This window comes from Bos indicus, chromosome 8 (assembly GCF_029378745.1).
Source record: "Bos indicus isolate NIAB-ARS_2022 breed Sahiwal x Tharparkar chromosome 8, NIAB-ARS_B.indTharparkar_mat_pri_1.0, whole genome shotgun sequence".
Taxonomy (NCBI): domain Eukaryota; kingdom Metazoa; phylum Chordata; class Mammalia; order Artiodactyla; family Bovidae; genus Bos; species Bos indicus.
The window spans coordinates 62464249-62483192 of NC_091767.1; the positions used below are offsets into that span (position 1 = coordinate 62464249).

At 48.2% G+C, this 18944-nt stretch overlaps 1 protein-coding gene across 12 annotated transcripts in view; it reads left to right on the top strand.

The window, feature by feature from the left end:
• CCDC180 (coiled-coil domain containing 180) overlaps positions 1 to 17590 on the top strand; it is a 56743-nt gene extending 39153 nt beyond the window's left edge. For 4 of the 12 annotated variants that reach the window (XM_019966242.2, XM_019966238.2, XM_070794790.1 and 1 more), the window contains 13 exons: positions 1494 to 1666; positions 1922 to 1977; positions 2094 to 2172; positions 3653 to 3724; positions 3892 to 3966; positions 7133 to 7199; positions 7854 to 7995; positions 11312 to 11472; positions 12017 to 12154; positions 12640 to 12751; positions 15198 to 15303; positions 16114 to 16249; positions 17416 to 17590. In XM_019966242.2, coding sequence (XP_019821801.2) covers positions 1494 to 1666; positions 1922 to 1977; positions 2094 to 2172; positions 3653 to 3724; positions 3892 to 3966; positions 7133 to 7199; positions 7854 to 7995; positions 11312 to 11472; positions 12017 to 12154; positions 12640 to 12751; positions 15198 to 15303; positions 16114 to 16249; positions 17416 to 17547 — 1449 coding nt within the window. In that variant the 3' untranslated portion in view covers positions 17548 to 17590. The other 8 variants (XM_019966241.2, XM_019966244.2, XR_011568103.1 and 5 more) reach the window with 8 other exon arrangements.
• Positions 17591 to 18944: the final 1354 nt, after the last annotated feature.

An 18944-nucleotide genomic window follows, 5' to 3' on the forward strand; every position in this document is an offset into this window, starting at 1 on the left:
AGGCCCCTGCTGGACATCAGGCCTGCAGGGATGCCTTAGAAAGGCCACAGACTGTGGAGTCAGATCTGGGTTCACATCCCAGATGGGCCACTTCCCGGCACTGGTCCCTTTGGAGATCCATCACCTCCTGGCAGCACCTCCCCACCCCATCAGGGCCCTCAGCTCTCAGGGAAGTCTCACCTCTCAGCCTCTTCCTTCCCACCCGCTCCTATTAGCAGCCACCGGCTTCTCCCCATTCCACCCCCACTACCTTGTCCAAGCCCCCCATCTGTGCAAAAGATCCTGATCCTGTCCTGATCCTCTTACTTCCCCCTATGATCCGTTCCCTGAGCTGCAGCCAGGCCTCTTGGAGAAGGCCAGTCTGCCCGTGTCCCTCTCCTGTCCTCAGGATAAGATCCAGATCCTCACCAGGCCTTCCTTGACCCCTTCATTTCTCTGGTCCCTCTACGAGCTCACTTGCCCCCAGGCCTTCACTCACCCACTAGTTTGGGCCAGCATCTCCTGACCCCTGTGGCATGTTCTACTTCTTCGTGAACCCATAGACCATTCAGTGAGGTCCCCCTTTTAGGAGCTGTCTCCCCTAGACTGTGTGCTCCAAGAGGACAGAGCCTGTCACCCTCACCCCACACTCAACCTCTCTCACCAAGCTTTCATGAGAGGTCTCAACCAGCTTCCAGGAGGACCTGTCATAGAGCCGATGGCAGCATAAGTGGATGCCCCTCGAGTTGTGCTCTGACCACCCTCAGGCCCCGCCTCTCACTGCCATGCTTTGGACCAGCCCTTCCTTCTGTGGGGAGGATCTTCCTGCTGTGCTGCCAGCACTAAGCTTTCATCACACCAACAGTACTGAGCCCCACGAGACGGAACTCAGGAGTCCTGCTGGGGTCCTTCCCTCCAGGGTTTACAGTGCAGCCAAGACACAAAATAAAACAGGGCATAGCTCAACTAAGTGCTCATGGTGGGGCTCATGGTGGGTCCCTCACTCACTGTTTCTCCAACTCAAGGTGGAGGTGGCCACGCACTTATCCATGCACTCATTTGTTTACTTGTCCTTTGCTCAAAAACACCACCGGGGCACATTGGCGAGTAGCCCAGTTCATGACTCTCAGCCTCAGGGAAGATGCTGTAACTTTGTTTTCATTGCACTAGCCCCAACTTGACCATTTATTTGTAGAAGTCCATATTAAATGTCTTGTCTCTCTGACCAGACTGTAAGCTCCATGAGGATAAGAGTCACATGTGGCCCCTTTACCCTGTGTCCCAGGCCCAGGGAGAGCCTTGCAGAAAGCAGGCACTCAAGAAATACTTCTGAAGGTCTCGGCATGCACACATGAATGAATGAATGAATGGCCGTCTAAGGTATATATGATCCCTGCTGCTTCACAGAAGGGGCGAGAGAGGCTCAACGTGGTCAGCCTGCAGCACCTGGGATGGGAACCCAGCCTGCCTGCCTCCCTGACACCCACACTCAGGCCCTGCTCTTTGGCCTGCAGGACAACGTCTTGACTGACCTGGAGGTAGATAGTGACATCTTGTTATCTTCAGAAGTCTATGAAGAAGAGGCTAAGGTAGACATGGTCACCCCTGAGTCCTTTGCCCAGCCAAGCCGCATGGGGAAGTCCATGATTGAAGACCCAGCTGTGGAGGTGGTCAAGAGGATCCTGCAGTGAGTGGCCCGGGTGTGAACAGTGGGGCCCAAGCCTTCAGGGGCCAGTCCCCATGTGAGCCCACCCTAACAGCTGTGACCTTGTGCAGGGGCTTCTTTCTCCCCTCAGAGCCTCAGCTTCCTCCTCTGAAGTGGAGCTCACGATTGGGCAGATTCATGTGGCATTGTGGGCTAACCAGGATGGTGCCCAGTGCCTGGCCTGAGCCATCCTCTTGGTCATTGGGGAAAAGCTCACATCCTTTCCTTTGGCTTCAGGTTTCCTGACTCAAAGTCCTCAACCCTTCAGTGTGACAAAGAACGCTCCCAGACAGGTAGGGGCAGACAGGCCTGTGGATTCAGGTGCTGACAGTGGGGTAGCTGGGGGTGCCACCTGGTCCCTCCTCACCTTGGATCCTCTGTTGTTCTCCTGGGTACCCATCACCCAAAGCCTTGAGGCGACTCCGGAACCGAGCAGAGCACTCCTTGAAGAAGGACTTGTCCATCGCCAGTGCCACCTCGGTAGCAAGGTAGAGAGGCCAGGCTGCCTGCAGTCTCCCCTCCCCAGACTCAACCCCAACCCCAGATGGAGGCCAGAGGCTACCCTTTGCCAGCCCATGTCCTCAGAATGTGTCTCCTGTGCTCACAGACTCTCCAAATAGGGACCTTCCAAGTTGGGACCCTGCAAGGGGCCAAATCCAAAGCCAGCTTTAGACAGGTCTATTCTCATCCCTGCCCAGTGGCTTGACTCTCACAGCCCTCCACCCTAAGAACCTGTAGGGCGTTGGGTGGTTAGCCACAGTGACAGCTACATCCCATACACACTGTGTCTGTCAGAGGGCATGACCTTGGAGGTGGCATTCCTTGGATGACATCACGGAGTCTTGGGAGCTCTGGGTCTCTGCATCCTGGCCCTGTGTTCTGCCCACTATGCCCTGTCAGGGTCGTTAGACTCATGGCTCAGTGAGTATGGGCCCTGGATGGCCCCTGACACCGATTTTATAGAAGGTGGATGACAGAAGCCACAGGGCTGACCTGACTTTCTGAGTCTTTGATGAGCCATTATTGACCTAGTTTAATTATTGGTTTTGAAGAAGTGACACTGAAGAGATTCCTGCTTTGCGTACATCCAGAAAGTCTTTTTGAACAGGCCTGCCATCTGCAGTGTGGAAATAAAGACCAACCAAATCGGAAAAGCAAAGACTATGCAGAGCTTGCTACAACCAGGGAATCAGCCACTCTCACTTCCGTTTTAGCAGAGACACAAAGGCAGGCAAGGGAGTGGGAAAGGGGTGTAGTGGAGAAAAGGGAAGGCTTCAGATGTGCCCTGTTGGTGGTGGCTGCCCTGGGAAGGCTGGAGGAGGCCCAAGAGCGGTGGGCATCCTGTGTGATGGTTAGGGGTATGTATTTGACTTGTTCGTTCTGAATCGGAAGCAGGGACAGAATCTAAGGGAGCTGTCAGGTACTGAGCAGGTCCTGGCCCTGTGGGGTTGATTGTTACAGGGGGTATTATTGGCTTCCTGGATTGTTACTAAAAGTAACAATTGTCTTCCTCCAAGTCTGACTTCCAGCAGGCCGGCTTCCTGAATTGTTTATTGTAGCTAAGGGCTTGGTGTCCTAGGCCGGTTGTTACAGCTTATCAGCCAGAGTTCTCTATTTATATATGGTATAGCCATTGTCCATTTGTATAATCAATCTCTCAGTGGTTACCAGTGAAATATACATGCTGCTCAGGCTGCCAGATGAAAATTCAGGATGTCCAGTTACATTTGAATTTCAGAAAAACAACACATTTTTTAATATGAGTATGTCCCAAATAATACATGATTTGTATGTGAAAAATTGCTTATTGCTTATATGAAATTCAAGTTTATTTAAAAATTTATGTTATTGAAGTATAGTTGGTTTATAATGTGTTAAGAAATTCAAATTTAATATGTGCTTTTATTTGAAAATTTGGCATCCCTACCTGCACCTCTCAACCTGTGTTTCTTTGGGTCCTCACCACAGGGAAGCAAGGATTCTACTTTCGGGGCTGGAGCCCCTCTGTCCCTCCCCCCGGCCTTGTGTGGGTTTCAGCGGGTAGGGCTCCATCCCTACTATAAGGCTGCGTGCAGAGCTGTCAAGGGGTGGGGCAGCAGCTTGAAGGGCTGGGCTGCACAGGCAGGTCTGGGTAGGGCTCCCACAGACTCAGATCTGCTTGTGTCTGTCTCCAGCTTGCAGAGCATTAACCCACCTTTGCCCCACAGCGTCACGCGGTACACCAAGCCCAACCGACTGGATAGAAAGTACCAGGTGCTCGGTGACAAGCCTCCTCCAGCAGAGTAAGTGTCAATGCCATTTCCTTTAACTCCATTTTAACCTGTCATCTTTGTCACTTGGCAGCTAAATCTGACTCCACTGAGGGGAAAATAAGCTGGAGAGGGACAAAGCAGGTCTGCGAGGGGACTGGTAAGGGCCAAGGTCTGTTTGTCTCAGCCTATTTCACATAAATTTATTGAGAGACATTTTCACCAAATTTAGGCATTCATCAAGAAGACATTCTTCTTTCCTTTGAACAATCTGTTTATTTCTGTTCAGTCACCTTTTGTTTATCAAAGGGCACCTGCTCCATCTCTTGCAGCTTGGTCGTAGGGCAGCCAGTCAAGGAGCTTTATAGACATGGGGCCTGAAGCCCCAGAGTGGCCCACTTGGGAGCAGCTCCTGGCATTCCAGTTGCCCATCACCCAGTTCCACCTGGCAGTGCTTCTTTGGATCCTGGAGGAAAAGCCAGCTATAGAACAATTGCAAGTCCCAACAGGGACCTAGACATTTAGGGTTCAGTTCTCAGTGACATAAAGTCAGGAGGGTGGGAGAAAAATTAGAAATATTAATATGAGGAGTTGTAGCCAGATATAAAGGAGGCTAGAAGAATTGAGCCTGGAGAAGGGAATGGCAGCCCACTCCAATATTCTTGCCTGGGAAATCCCGTGGACAGAGATGCCTGGTGGGCTACAGTCCTCAAATGAGGTCACAAAAGACTCAGACGTGACTCAGTGACTAAACAACAGCAGAAGAGTTGAGATTTGATAAGAATTGACAAAATATGCGTGATGGCAAGATCTGGTCCAGTTTCCAGGGAAGTCATGAATCCTCAAAGCTAACAAATAGGGTTAGGATTTACTAATCACGAGAGAGTGCTATAGTTATTGAAATGTAAAATTTCTGTTGCCCTTCTTTTTGATTCTTGTTTATGAAACAAGTCTGGTCTCTTTAGATTTGGCCTGATTATTTACATAAATGCAGCAAGAGTGGTAACTGATCACCAAAACTTTTATGTTTGCATTGCTGGAACTTTTCATAAAGAATCTCAGATTAGACTTTTAAAAGCCTCTTGAGACTAGGAAGACAAGTCAGATTTCACCCAGAGTACCTATAGATTTGGATGAAATCCTCTCTTCTTAAGGTCCCCACCATACTGTAAGGTTTTCCTTACCCACCTTTGAAGTTGGGAACCCCATAAACCAGGTGCCAGGTTGATTTTCCAAAGAGGGCTTAAAAGCATCGTCCCCATCAAGTCAACCTTAGTTTCTTTAAAATGTTTGATCATGTCCGATCTTATACATTGCTGTCCATATGACATTTCAGTCAAAGCCTCTTTTATCTATCAGTGTTTCCAATTATGTCCCATCGCAAGAAGGACAATTTTTTGTTGAACTCACATAAATAGTTTTAAGAGTTTTTGAATTCTAGAGCACATATGAGTGGGTGAAATGTCCAGCATGCTTCTCACTAGCCTGTTTTCCCCTTTAGCCTCAGGCAGTTGCTTTCAGGAGTGCCTCAGTCCCTTGAGAGCCTTGATAGGGTCAGGGGCCTAAAGTTAGTTCAGCCAGCTGTAGGGAGTTGAGGGCTGGAGTGGGAAGGGAGAGGTCTGACAGGAAGAACAGAGAGATGGAGGAGGTAGCGCTTTAGAGGGGGACATATCAGAGGAAACCAGGCAACTGAAGGGAAGGTGGGAGGTGGCAAAATGGGGAAGAAAGAGCAGAGGTGTTGATGGCGGGGTGGGGCGGTGTGGGCGGGGAGGGAGAGGTCTTAGAGGAGCCAGTTTAGGGAGATCTTGTTTTCCCAAGAAGCCAATAAAGTTCCACATTATCCTTAATAAAGCCATGCCAGAAGCATGAGTCATGCAACAGAAATTGGGAAAAGTATAGTGAACGCATATAGAAGAACCTGATATTCTTCTCAGGTTCTTTGATAACTTTTGTCAAAGTCAACAGAGAGCAAACTCTCTTCCTAGAAAGGGTTGGGAAAAGTAGTGGTGAAAGCCATGAATTATACCTTTTGTGCAGCTCCATGGGTCCCTCTCCCAAAGAAACCATCTCTCAGGAAGGAAACATTTGCATGAAGATGTACCATGCAATGCTTTTTATCCTAGCTAAAAATGGCGGGGAAACCTAAAGTCCAAAAATAGGGGATTGTAAACACAGTACATACATACCCAGTGGTGTTACACAGCCATTTAAAATGATAGCATAATGTAGGGGGAACACTTTAAAGGGCGCGGAATGTAAAAAGCACAAGAACCTAATTCCAAACCAATTTAAACATCAGCAGAAGGAAATATAGTAAATGTTAGCATTAATTTTTCCATCTTGCTTTTCAGCTTATTTCTAATTTTCTTTAATTATGATGAGTGAATTTGTAAATGAAAGAGCACATCACACACACACACACACACACACGTTTTTTGGCCAAGAGGCATGCAGGATCTTAGTTCCCCAACAGGGAATTGGACCTGTGCCTCCTGCAGTGGAAGAACAGGGTCTTAACCACTGGACCACCAGAGAAGTCCCTTTTTTTAGTTTGGTGGCCAGATGTATCAGAAAGAGGATGTTTGGTCCTACAGGCAGTCCTGCTCATTTGATTAATATTTATAAGAAATCATTCTTTCTTCTCTCAACCAAGACAGAGACACTGACAGGTGCAGGCACTGGACAGGGGATTCTGTGGTGAACGAAAACAGACACACTGTAGGAGAGATGGGGTTAATCAATCAGCCAGTCACACATGTCAATCCCCAGAGCCCCAATGGGGAGGCTATAAAGCTGAGAGCTGCTCAGGGCATTAGAACGAGGCAGTCAGGGATTGCCACTGAGCCAGGGCCAGAGGAAAAGCAAATGTAACGAAGAAGAAAGTTATTTGTGTTCCCTGGAGAGGAATCAGTGTGAGCAGTGGCCCTGGGGCAAGAGTGAGTAATTCCAAGGAGTAATGAGGAACAAAAGAGAACAGAGACACTTGGAAGGGGCCAAACACAGCTTGGCGCAAGCAAGAGGCATTCAACTAGACAAGTAGAAATACGAGGTGGGAGCATGCTTGGGCATCCCAAGTTGTCCAAGTCCAGTTCTGGCTGGGCTGCTGAGTACTCGGAATGTTGTGTCCATATGGTCTTGTCCACACCATTTAGTGTGATTAAACAAGCCCTCTCAGGGATCTGCCTCCTGTGTGTTGCAGGGATTTTAAAGGCATCGTCCTGAGCCTGCTCTGGGAGAGCAACGAGCACCTGCTGGCGGTCGCGGAGGTGAGGGCCCTGCCTGCCCTTCTGCCATCTGCTGGCCACATGCCCCCAGTGGGCTCTCCCCCCTCTTCTGCCAGTAATGACCTTTGGGTGAAACTGAATAAAGGGGACTACAGCCCCCGTGACCATAGCTACCCAGCTTCTGTCACCTTGTGTGGTGTTTTCCATCCTAGAATTAAAGCTCGTCCATTACCCATGTATTCAGCCACCAAACCTTTCTTGGGTCCTGTGTGTCAGATATTTAACATACCCAATACCAGGGACAAGCCTGGTCTCTGTCCCTGAGTGGCCAGCACCCAGCCAAGAATGACATGTGATGGCACCCCTGGGTGTGAGTCTTTGGAGCAGAGCTCTGGGTCATCTGTGTTAGTGGCCCAGCTTGGCACTCCATAGAAAGCTCTTGGTCTCATGGGTGAAGACCCATCTTAGTCGTGAAGGATGCATAGACTTTTACCATTGACTTGCTTGTGCCTCGCGTAGCCCTAGGACACTGACAGTGGTGACAAGGACAGACAGGGAGGAGGAGAGACCCCAGTGTGGGGGACAGCAGTTGAGAAGACCAAGGGGTGAGGAGAGCACAGAGGAGGATGCCAGGATCTTGGGCCAGAGCCCCCTGGAGAGGGGTCTGGCGCCCACACTGTCAACCCTCTCCCGTAGGAGTTTTACCGCAAAGAGAAACGCTCAGTCACCAGGCCCGACTGCATGTACGAAACCTTCGACCAGTGCGCGGAGAACATCTGCAAAAAGATCCTGGAGTACCACAGCCAGACAGACGATTACTACAACTCCTGCCTCATAGGTAGGTGTGGCCAGGTGACCACCATAGGCAGGTGGCAGGTGGGGCTACAGAAAGGGGGTGGCCACTCACAGCCAGAATGATGCCCTCCTGACCTGGAGGTCACATGAGGCAGAAGAGCCTCCCTGTGAAAAACTGACATCTTAGAATTAGGTAAAAACCTTGATCAGATTTAACTGGGGAAAAAACAATGCCCTCCCCCCCAAAAGTCGATTTTTCTTGAGAAATATAGTGATTTGTATCACTAAAAATGTTTCATTCTTTGAAAATTTTTTACAGCTTTATTGAGATATTCACTCAACGAAATAGGGAGGAAAGGGAGGGTGGGATGAACTGGGAGATTAGGATTGACATATATACACTACCATGTGAGAATCTGCCTGCAGTGCAGGAGATGCGGGTTCAGTCCCTGGGTCAGGGAGATGCCCTGGAGGAAGAAATGACAACCCACTCCAGTGTTCTTGCCTGGGAAATCCTGTGGACAGAGAAGCCTGCTACAATTCAGGCTACAATTTAAAGGGTCGCAAAGAATCGGACATGACCAAGCAACTGAACACGCACACAAATGTAAGTAAGATAGCTAGTGGGAAGATACTCTGCAATTCAGTGGATTCTAATATATTCACAGAGTTGTGCAACCATCGCCACTGTGAATTGCAGAACCTCTGTCCCTCTATCATGTTCCCAGCCCTCAGCAGCCACTGACCTCCTCTCTGTTCATCCAGTGTTAGTGTCATGTAGCCTTTTTATGGCTGAATCATATTCCATAGTGTGCATATACCATAGTTTGTTTATTTGTTCAGTGATAGACATTTGGCTGTGTCCAGCGTTTGGCAGTTATGCATGGCGCTGCTCTAAACATTCACATGCATGTTGTGTGTGGATGTATGATTTCATTTCTCTTGGGTGTATAACTAGGAGTAGAATTGCTGGGTCATACGGTGCCTCTGTGTTTAATCGTTTGAAGAATCCTTCCACCGTGTCTACTGTGTGCGTGGGCTGAGATGAACTTGATAGACACAGCCTCCTAGAGAGCAGGGACATGAAAACAGGCAGGCAGGATGTATCTTGCCATTTATGTTGATTATAACAACATAAAAGGAGCTGTGAAAATACACCCATAGCTGCCCATCTCCTTGCCCAATTCTCCACGTCCACAGCCGCTTGTGTTTTTGCAGTGGTTAAGTCCTAATTATCTCTACTTGTAAGGCAAGAAACCTAAGGGCCCATTACAGGCCTGCTATGGGTTGAGGGGCAGCAGGGGTAGAAGAGGGAGAGGATTAGGGGGTAGCCAGACCTGAGATCAAGACCCAGAACTGCCATTCCCCAGATGTATGACATTGACCAAGTCACCTCCCCTTGCCTGTAAATGGAGACAAGGATAACATCCACCATGCAAGGCTTTTTTGAGGACTAAACCTCTCACAGCCTTGCTGTATACAGGGGAAATCAACAATGGCTCTCATTCCTGTAGTTGTAGAATGACTGGAATTGAAACCACAGGCAGCATTTGGTTTCTCTAGCTCAGAGCTTCCCCACTTAAACTCTGTGGGGTTCCATCCTATGTGATCTTCCTCAAAAGAAAGGTTCCATGGTCACATGGGTTTGGGAAATGCTGCAGATCATGTCCCTCCCAGGAAGGCTGACAGTTCACATGAAATGAAGACTTCCATTTCCTACAGGGAGTCAAGTATCCTGAGCAACTCTCCCACTGAAAACATGTAAAAATCCTGGATATAACTGTTTTGTGATAAACCTTTAAATGCATGGATGAGCTAGCTGTAAAGTAAGAAATACTTAAGGCCTCAAGATTAAGTGAGAATAGGAACACAGATAAACTGAGCAGTAACTCTGGCTATTGCCTTGAGGGCTTGGCTGACTCTCAGGTCCACTTGAGCCTCTGTTTTCATGGCCTCCAGGTCGCTGGGAACAGAGACCAAGCCCCAGACCACCCAAGGTGTGCAGCCTGAAAGGGCACAAGCCACAGAAAACTGGGACTCCACAGGGCTCCATCTGCAGAGTCAAGGGAATGAGACAGAAACCAAAACCTCCTCCCCCACTGACTAGAAGGAAAGTGTCTTGTTATAAACCATGGCACTGGACAAAGGGGAAAAACTCTAATGAGAATCTATAAGTCAGCTCTTTTGTGGTGTTTAAACTGAAGTTGCACTTAGATAAACCTGAATTCAACTTTGTGTTTGTGGGTCATCCGAAAGATTTCTAGATGATAGCTTAAAGTGATTTTGAGTGTGTCATGCCCGGATGCTTCTTTAGTAGAGATACTACAGATCCTCTCCAGAGAAGCCTACTTTCAATTCAGGCCTCCAGGGATTCCCACACATAAAATGCCCCAAATAAGAGCTCACTGTAAAACAAAACACACACACACACACACACACACACACCACAGCAAAAAGTACCTTCAGCATGAGGCAACAGAATGAGATCAGTAAGGACTTCACATATTGAATGTATCAAGACACAGAATATAAAATAAATAATTATTTCTAGTTAAATAAAAGAGGAAATTAGAAATATGAGTAAGGAGCAAAAGCCTATTAAAATGAGCAAGTAAATATGAACCAAGTAAAGTGAAGTCGCTCAGTCGTGCCTGACCCTTTGTGACCCCATGGACTGTAGCCTACCAGGCTCCTCTATCCATGGGATTTTTCAGGCAAGAATACTGGAGTAGGTTGCCATTTCCTTCTCCAGAGGACCTTCCCGACCCAGGGATTGAACCCGGGTCTTACACATTGTAGGCAGACACTTTACCATCTGAGCCACCAAGGAAGTCCACCAAGTAAAGAGAACCAAATAAAGAGAACCAAATAAAGCTTATGTATATTGGAAAAATAAATCGTTGACATTTTAAAATTATGAATGGCTTTAGTGCCAAAGAAAATAACCAAAAATGTAACACAGAAAAACAAAGGACTAGAAATAAAGGAAAGAGGTGAAGAGAGATGAAGGAAAGAGTAGGTCTGGCATGCAGCTACTTAGAGGTCCAGAGGGGAGGAGGAGACTTGGGTCAAGGTAATATTTGAAGAGAGAATGGATGAAATAGAACTGCTGAAAGGTGCAGTGCAGTTTATAAAGTGCTGGCAAGTCCTGCAATGTGAGAAGTCCTTTGAACTTGCTTAATCCAGTATCTTTAATACCGGTTTGCCCACAGGACCCCTTTTGATGGAATAGCTATTGCCGCACTGTAGACCAGGCCTTTCTCTGTGGGAAACTGCATCGAGCCTTTGTTGGAGAGATGGCCCCAGCAACTTGGCTCTGCTCAGTCCTCTCCCCTGGCCCCCACCCCCAATTCCTACAGAATTACGGGCCCAGATGAGGAGATTTGAGGAGCTTCTGCCCCAGGTGTGTTGGCTGGTGATGGAGAATTTCAAGGAGCACCATTGGAAAAAATGTTGTGCTTCCACCAAAGAGATCAGAGAACAGTTCTTGAACTACCAGGAAGAGCTGGAGAAAAGGAAGGTGGGGCCCCCGGGATCACCCTGGGAGTTCAGACATAGAGGCGGGGCATCAGCAGAACTGAGTCCCAGGAAGGAGTTGGGCCAGGCCTGGGATTATTGGGTGGGGGTGAGGGAGGGACAATAGGCCCTGGAGGGGTAAGAGCCGAGCCAACAGCTCCTTTATGGAAAGGATTCAGCATGTTCCTTGTTGGATATAACAGGTAGGTTGGCTGGTTCTGTGGGGCTGTGGACCTTGAGATCAACAATGATTGTCCACTTGGTCCTTGGAACCAGGGGACGTTCATGGTATTGATTGTATTGGACTGAATCCCTGATTGTTCCGGGGAAGATGCTCAGCTCTCTCACTTGCTAACCCTTGGAGTTGGCTCCAGCCATGCCTCAGTCTTGTGTATCTGCCACTCCTCTGCATATCCACAGCCCTTCACACACACCCAGGTCAACGCACACATCATGGCCATAATTGGCAGAGGACATAGGCCAGTGACTTCTTAGTCCTGACCTCAAGACCAGGTCAAAAAACCCACTGATTTCTGGATTGTCTGAAGGATGAAAATGCCCAGAAGCTCCACCCAAATCTCGGACACCCTGCACAGCTCCAAGATATGGAGTCTCTATGTCAAGTGGAAGAGAAGAGGCAGGGAGATTTGGACGCCTTGATTGTGGTAACCAAGGAGAAGCTGGAGGTCAGTAGTGCCTTCTACTCCCATGTCTAGGTGCTGAGGGCTGCCCTGTCCTCCCGAGGTCACCCCATCTGACAGCCCACCGGCAGCACTTAGCCCAGCCCTATGCTGGCACCCTGGCCAAAGCAGGGCATGAAAGTGGGCAGGTTTTATAGGTGGAGATGGTCTTTATTGGCTGTTTTAACTTGCATTTAAAATTTTCTAAATTAATTAGTAATGAGAAATTTTTTCTCCCAAGATCCATGTCAAGTTTTCTTTCCTCTTTGGTAAATTGTCTGTGTGTGTCCCTTGGCCATTGCAGAATCATTTCCTATCTTCAAGTCACTCTTAGGAGAAGCCTCCTGGAGAAAGACCAGATGCCTGTTAACTTTGACACAGTTGACTCATGGCCCTGGTTTTGTCTCATGCACTGCTCTCCAAACCCATCTTCAGCCTGCCTTTGGAGACAGGGCCCTCTCATAGCACCATGCTCCCTGTGTTTCCTCCAGGAATGCACAAGGAAGTACGCCCGGTTTTTCATAGCCACCTTGGCCACCTTCACCGAGAAGTTCCTGCTGCAGTTGGATGAGGTGGTCACCATTGACGATGTCCAGGTTGCAAGTATGCGCCCCACTGGCCTTTGTGCCCTGGCCCCAGGGGGTTGGTGACATAGGTCATGGATCTGGAGGAGTCTGCTTTCCCCCAACTCCACCAGTATGAAAATAGATACTCTATTGAGGGGACTGATGAATTTTTTGTTTCTTTTTTTAATTAAAATTATATTTTTGTAACTAAAAAAGCAAATCCCCAATGAGTCAGATTACATATAAAAAATGAAATCCTAATACTAAATATTTTCATAATCTTGGGGGTAAGGACAACTTTCCTAAGTTTGAGAGCTAGGAGCTGTAAAGGAATGGTGTGTACCTCCCTGTGGCCAAAACAAAAGTAAGGGAAAATGTCAAAAGATGGAAGGACAAACCACAAACTGGAAAAATATTTCTAATAACTAATAGGTCACAGAATGGCCTGATATTCCTGTGGTATGAAGAATTCTTAACAGGTCTAGTTTGTAAACAGGGCAAACACATGCAATTCAAAAGGTCAATAAATGTTGAAAGATGCTTGACTTCACCAATGATGAAAAGTGCAAATATAAACATTGTTAAGATACCATTTCTCACCAAAAGCCTGGCAAAGCTTTTAAATTCAGCACTGGTGAGGCAGGAAGCCCCAGCACCGCAGAGCCTCTCGGAAAAGTGTACCTCCACCCCTTCTCTTGGAGAACCCTCTGTCGGTGACTTCAAAGTCCTGAACGTGTGTGCTTTGACCTAGCTGTTCTAACCCTGGGAACTTATCTGGCAGAAATACTTGCATGCTTTTCCAAAGATACATTTTCAAGCATATTCTTCACAGCAATGCTTGAAATTGCAAAGAATTGGAAACAGTGTTAATATCCACGTATAAAGGATTGGATAAATTATGGTCCAGATATAGGAGGGAATTCTATGCAGCTGTTCAGGTGGGTGTGGTAGGTCTCTATGTGCCAGCTGGAAACACCTGAAGGAATACTGTCACAGGAAAAAGCAAGGTGACAATTATACTTACCTGTAATACTATTTTAAAAAACACATAGGTGACATAAACATGCACCCTCACTTGTATATAAATGAATCTGTGTGAGAGAGAAACAGAGGCAAAGAGGGACAAAATGAGAAAAGCAGAGCCTGAGAAACAGGTACCCGACTGTTGATGACCACCTCTGGTGAGTGGCATTGTGAGAGATTTCTAAAGTCTTTTTCCCCATTAGATGATGTTTAAATTTTTTTATACTATGTGAATTGCTTTTTATAACTATGCAAAGACTCAAATCATATATTAAATATTGTCCATTTATCTCTCATCTATTAAGTAATTAAAATATATTATTTTTATTTTTTAAGTTTGGATTGCAAAGACAATGACTATTTTTATAGTAAAATAAGAAATGCAATATGAGTTACAAAGAAAGAGAAGAATATGGTCCTTCCTCCCAGAAATAGGTGCTGGTAACATTGGCTGTCCTCCTCCTGGTCATTTCCCTTTGGTCACAGGCCTGTGTGTATATCAGTGGGGAGATGGGAGGGTAGATCACAGGTGTGTGCTCCTTTGTAACCTAATTTCCCCTTGGGCGGATGCAAGGCCAAGCCAGTCACCATTTCCGTGAGCACTTCCAGTTGCTGTGCATCTTATTTTATTAGTTAATCCCCTACTGGTGCATACAGGCCATGTCTAGCTTTTCACTCCTCTAATTGTACTGGAAGGAACATCTGCATCGATATTTCTCTATTTGGGGGCAACAACTTCCTAGAAGTGGATTTTCTAGGTCAAAATGTATGTGCATGCTGGGGTGCTGGCCACTGTCTAGTAGTGGAGGCCTCTTTGGCAAGTGTGAGCCTGGTTTGGGAAAGTGGAGCCTGCAGAGATACCAGAGTTCAGACTAGAGAAGGAACAGGCAGTGGAGCCAGCAGGGAGGCAGCCTCGGCACCTTGGAGGGGAACCCCTGGGCCAGGAAGACCCCCTGCATCAGGCCCATGGGGTCCTCACCTGCTCTGTAAATAGGGCTTCTGAGCCAAGTGGCCTGGCCCTGCCATGCCTGCAGACCAGGGTGCAGAGAGCTGCTCTGGCCTGCTGGTCTCACTCCAGGAACAGAGCCCCTTTCTCTCCATGTCAAACGGCAGGTCAGTGAGCCAGACATGAGAGAGACAACCTTGAATGTGTTCATTCCAGGAGAAATTCTTAGTTTAGGACCCCTTTGAGCTAGTATAAGCCAAAGAAGTCTCCAAAGAGCATATTCAGGAGCTCATAGAAGCTGCGAGAAGGTCAGAGCATCATACGTAGGATTTTGGAGCTGGGATGCACATCCAAACCACATCTCACATATTCCAGCTTTAACCCTCCTGCCTGAGACTCTTTAAGTGTGGAAGAGGGGAGCAGGGTTTCATTTCTGTAAATGTAAGGTCAGGGGTCCCCTTAATATCAGGCTGTGGATGAGGCCCCCATCAGTAACCCATCTCTTGCTTGCCAGAGATGGAGCCCCCCAAACAGAAAACTTCAATCCTAATACGGAGGAAACTCACCGGGCTGTCCCTGGAGGAAGAGAGTGAGAAGCCCCTGATTGAACGGGGGAGCAGGTAAGAGCTGAGAGCAGGGGTGAATACCACACATGGCTGTGTTTGCTGGGGGTGGTGTGGTGCAATGGTGAGGGGCACGAGCTCTGAAGTCGGACAGACCTGATGACTTTGGAAAGGCTTTGTGTCCTAAGCCTCAATTTCCTTATCTGTGAAATGGGCATGGCAGCCTCCCTTACATGATATTATCAAGAGAAAGCTCAATGAGATTGTGCTTGAAGTGCCCGTGGCACCTACTAAGAGCTCAGCAGCTGTTAGTTTGTGTGATAAGGACCCATGAGGGGACCCCGAAATAAAGAGAGGCCTGTCCTAGTGTGGGGTACCTTCTCAGATTGCAGTCAGTACTGGGATTCACTACAGCTGTCTGTCATGTATGACAAGAGCTATAGAAGTGCTTATCCCCTGTACCCCAGGAATGTGACTCAAAGAAGTAAGGCAGTGATTTACCCAGCTAAATTGTCAGCAGTGGTTTTTTATCATGGTAGGAAAAGCAAGCCAGGAACTGGTGACTGGCACCTGGCTGGGCGAGTGATAAGGAAACCGAGATCCAGAAAAGGGAAAGCCCTAGAGGCATGGGATTCCCCTTCCCCATGCAGAACCCAACTGTCTATACACATGGATATAAGCTGTATGAAAATGCCGAAAAGAACTTGAAGAAGCTTAATCTTAAATGCTCAAGAGTTTTTCTTTTAATGCATTAAAGTATGATAATTTTTTTTTAAAGAAATGTTAACCATTTCCACCAGAGATGGAGGGTGCACAGTAAATGACGAAGCTAAGCCTTCAGGACTTTTCATGCATGTTTATTTGTAGAAAGTGGCCAGGAATCAAACCTACTGAAGTCACCATCCAAAACAAGATTCTCCTCCGGAAAACACCATGTATCACAACCACCAAAACAACACTGGGCCACCTGGCATCTGTGGAAGCCCGAGATGCTGTCTACCTGGTGAGTGACGAGACGAGGTGGAGGGGGTGCACCCCGGGGAGTGCTGCCTTGGGAAGGAGGGGGGAGCTTGTCGTCACCAGGCACCCTGGCATCTGGTCAGATGGAGCAGGTGACACGCATCAGAGTACCCCAGGGCACAGCACTGGTGACAGCCAACATTCTCAGGCACCAGGACACAGGCCACAGCTCCTGTCCAGTTCCAGCAGTAGCTCAGGTCTCATGGCGTGAGCCCCAGAGCCACAGGAGCCCAGACTGGAGGGCAAAGGAAGGCTCTCCAGTGAACAGTCAAGACAGTGTGAGGGGACAGAGTAGTCAGAGGCTTGGAGGCCATGGGAGCAGTGAGTGATGATGGGTGGAATAATTACTGAGCAGCTGCTGCAGCTTCTGTTCTCAACACAGGGCTTCCACTGGATCCTTGTAGCAAGCCCACGAGGAAGGTAGAATGGTCCCAATGTTACTGCAGAAGATACCGAGTCATAAAGAAGTGTGTCCCCTCTATGCCACCAAGAATGACAGCCAGGATTGGACCCAGGCCTATTAGTCCCGTAGGGCTGCCCAAAGAGGAAGCTGCACCCGAGGGTGCCTGCTGGACCTTGCAACTCCAAGGATGTCTGGACCTATGGTTCTGGTGCCCCAGAGAGGAACCTTGTACTGCCCAGAGATATGCTGACCCTGGTATTTGGAGACCCCTTAGTGCCTAGGCAGGCCCTTCCCCAGCCACCAAGCTAAGCCCCAGACAGTGGGCACAATTCCACTGCTGAGTTCAGTGAGGACTTAAGGCCTAGTGGGCTCAGCCTCTCGAGGAAGCCAGGACCCCTGAGCTTCAAGGAGACTATAGTGTGGTGGTTAGGAAGGAGGGCAGAGTCCATAATCAGGTGGACCAGGAGCCTAGTCACTGCTCAGTCTCTTCTCAATTAAATAACCTCAGGCAAGGCTGTGAGCCTCAGTTTTCCAATCCATAAAATGTGGAAAACAGCAAGGCCTGCCTGAGCTTTATTGGACATAGTACATGAGAAATGACTTGTGGAACTCTTGCCAGTGCCTGGAATGGGTTCCAAGCCACCCGCCAGCAGGTTGCAGCATCCCTCTAGAGCACTGAGTGTCCTCTAGGGGGCACAGTCCAGAAGTCCTTCCTCATGTGGCCTCTTTCTGCTGCTTGCTCCCAGAAATATTTGGCATCATTTGAAGAGGAGCTGAAGAAGGTCCAGGAGCACACCGCACTGCAGGTGAAAGAGGCTCAGCGCTGGAAGGACAGCTGGAAACACTCCGTGAACATCATCCAGGGCCTGTACTTGTGACACTCTCAACCCTCCCTAAATAAACGGCTTATTTTGTGTAGAATTCCTTCATCCCTGTACCCACCCTTCCATCCATCTGTCTCTGCCCAGTGCTGTAGCCTCACAGATGAGGATATGGCATGGTTCCTGCCCACATGGAGATTACTTCCAATGAGGAAGACAGGTGAAAGGGGGTATTCCACCTGGTCAGCTAGGATGGTAGATAACAGGGATGGCTAACTTAAATAGAGACCCATAGTTGAGGGGAAATAACTTCCACAAGGCATGATGGGCACTTCATCTTGGAAAATGAAACAATTGAAACTTAAAACTTACAGGAAAGAGTATATTGCACATTTAACAAAATGCGAGTTTTAATTGCAACTGTGCACTGATTCCTAGACACAACAAAGACTTCATCTGCTGTTGACTGGGTATCTGGTTATTTGTATGACCGATGATAACCTTTTGGCAGAAGTCTTCTAGGCCTCCTTAACTTGACTAACAGTCTCTTTAGTCCTGTGACACTCAGATCACTGTCTTTGGAAGTTTGCTTCCCACCATCTTCCTTGTCGCCTTTCTCTTCCTTGATTGCCCCGCAGCCTCACTATGACCAGTGGCAGTTGTCAGCAGCTGTCTGCGCCTTGTGGGCAGGCGGCTCATGGTCCTTCCTCTACTTCCTGAGCTCCTGCTGTGCCAGTATGGTTTGTATGTTGTTGGTGCTTCAGTTTGAGGTTCCACGCGCTTTGTCTCGACTTGATGAGATAAGCATCGCCTGCATTTACAGTTGTGGAGACTCAAGTCCAGAAGGTCAAAGCCAAGGACTTTGAGGCACATTGTTTTGGGGATGATTCCAAGAAGCATGAGTGTGGACATGGGAAAAAGGAGCCTGAAAGCAGAAAAGTCACTGGAAGGGGCTTTCAGGAGTGGCCCCTGCTGTGGGTGACTAGGCTCTGTCTCCCTGGAAAACAACCTCCCACCTGACCTGACTCTGTCCATGTGGGTGGAGAGTTGCCCGGGCATTAGCACTGCCCTCATGCCAGCTTGCAGGACAGGAATCTCCTGTGGTACCAGAAAGAGTCCTCAGGCAGGGGAGTCTTGGGTTATATTGGCTGGAGCAAGCTCCCCAGCTGCAGATAGACTCAGGTAAGCCAAGGGGATGTGAGTGCAGCATCACCGCCTCCGGTTTTCCAAACCTGAAGCCAGGCCCCTATGCACCACTCTGCCATGGCACCCTCTCTCCTCAAAGTAGCAAATGATGTCTGCACAGCCCCTTCCAGCTTGTGGCATGCTCTGCAGGTACATGTTCTAATTCAGTCCTACCATGGACAGGGTGGCAGTCACCATGTAACCCCTATTTTGTAAATAAAGAAGCTGAAACTTGGAGAAAAGAATATATCTCCAGTGTTCCAGCCTGG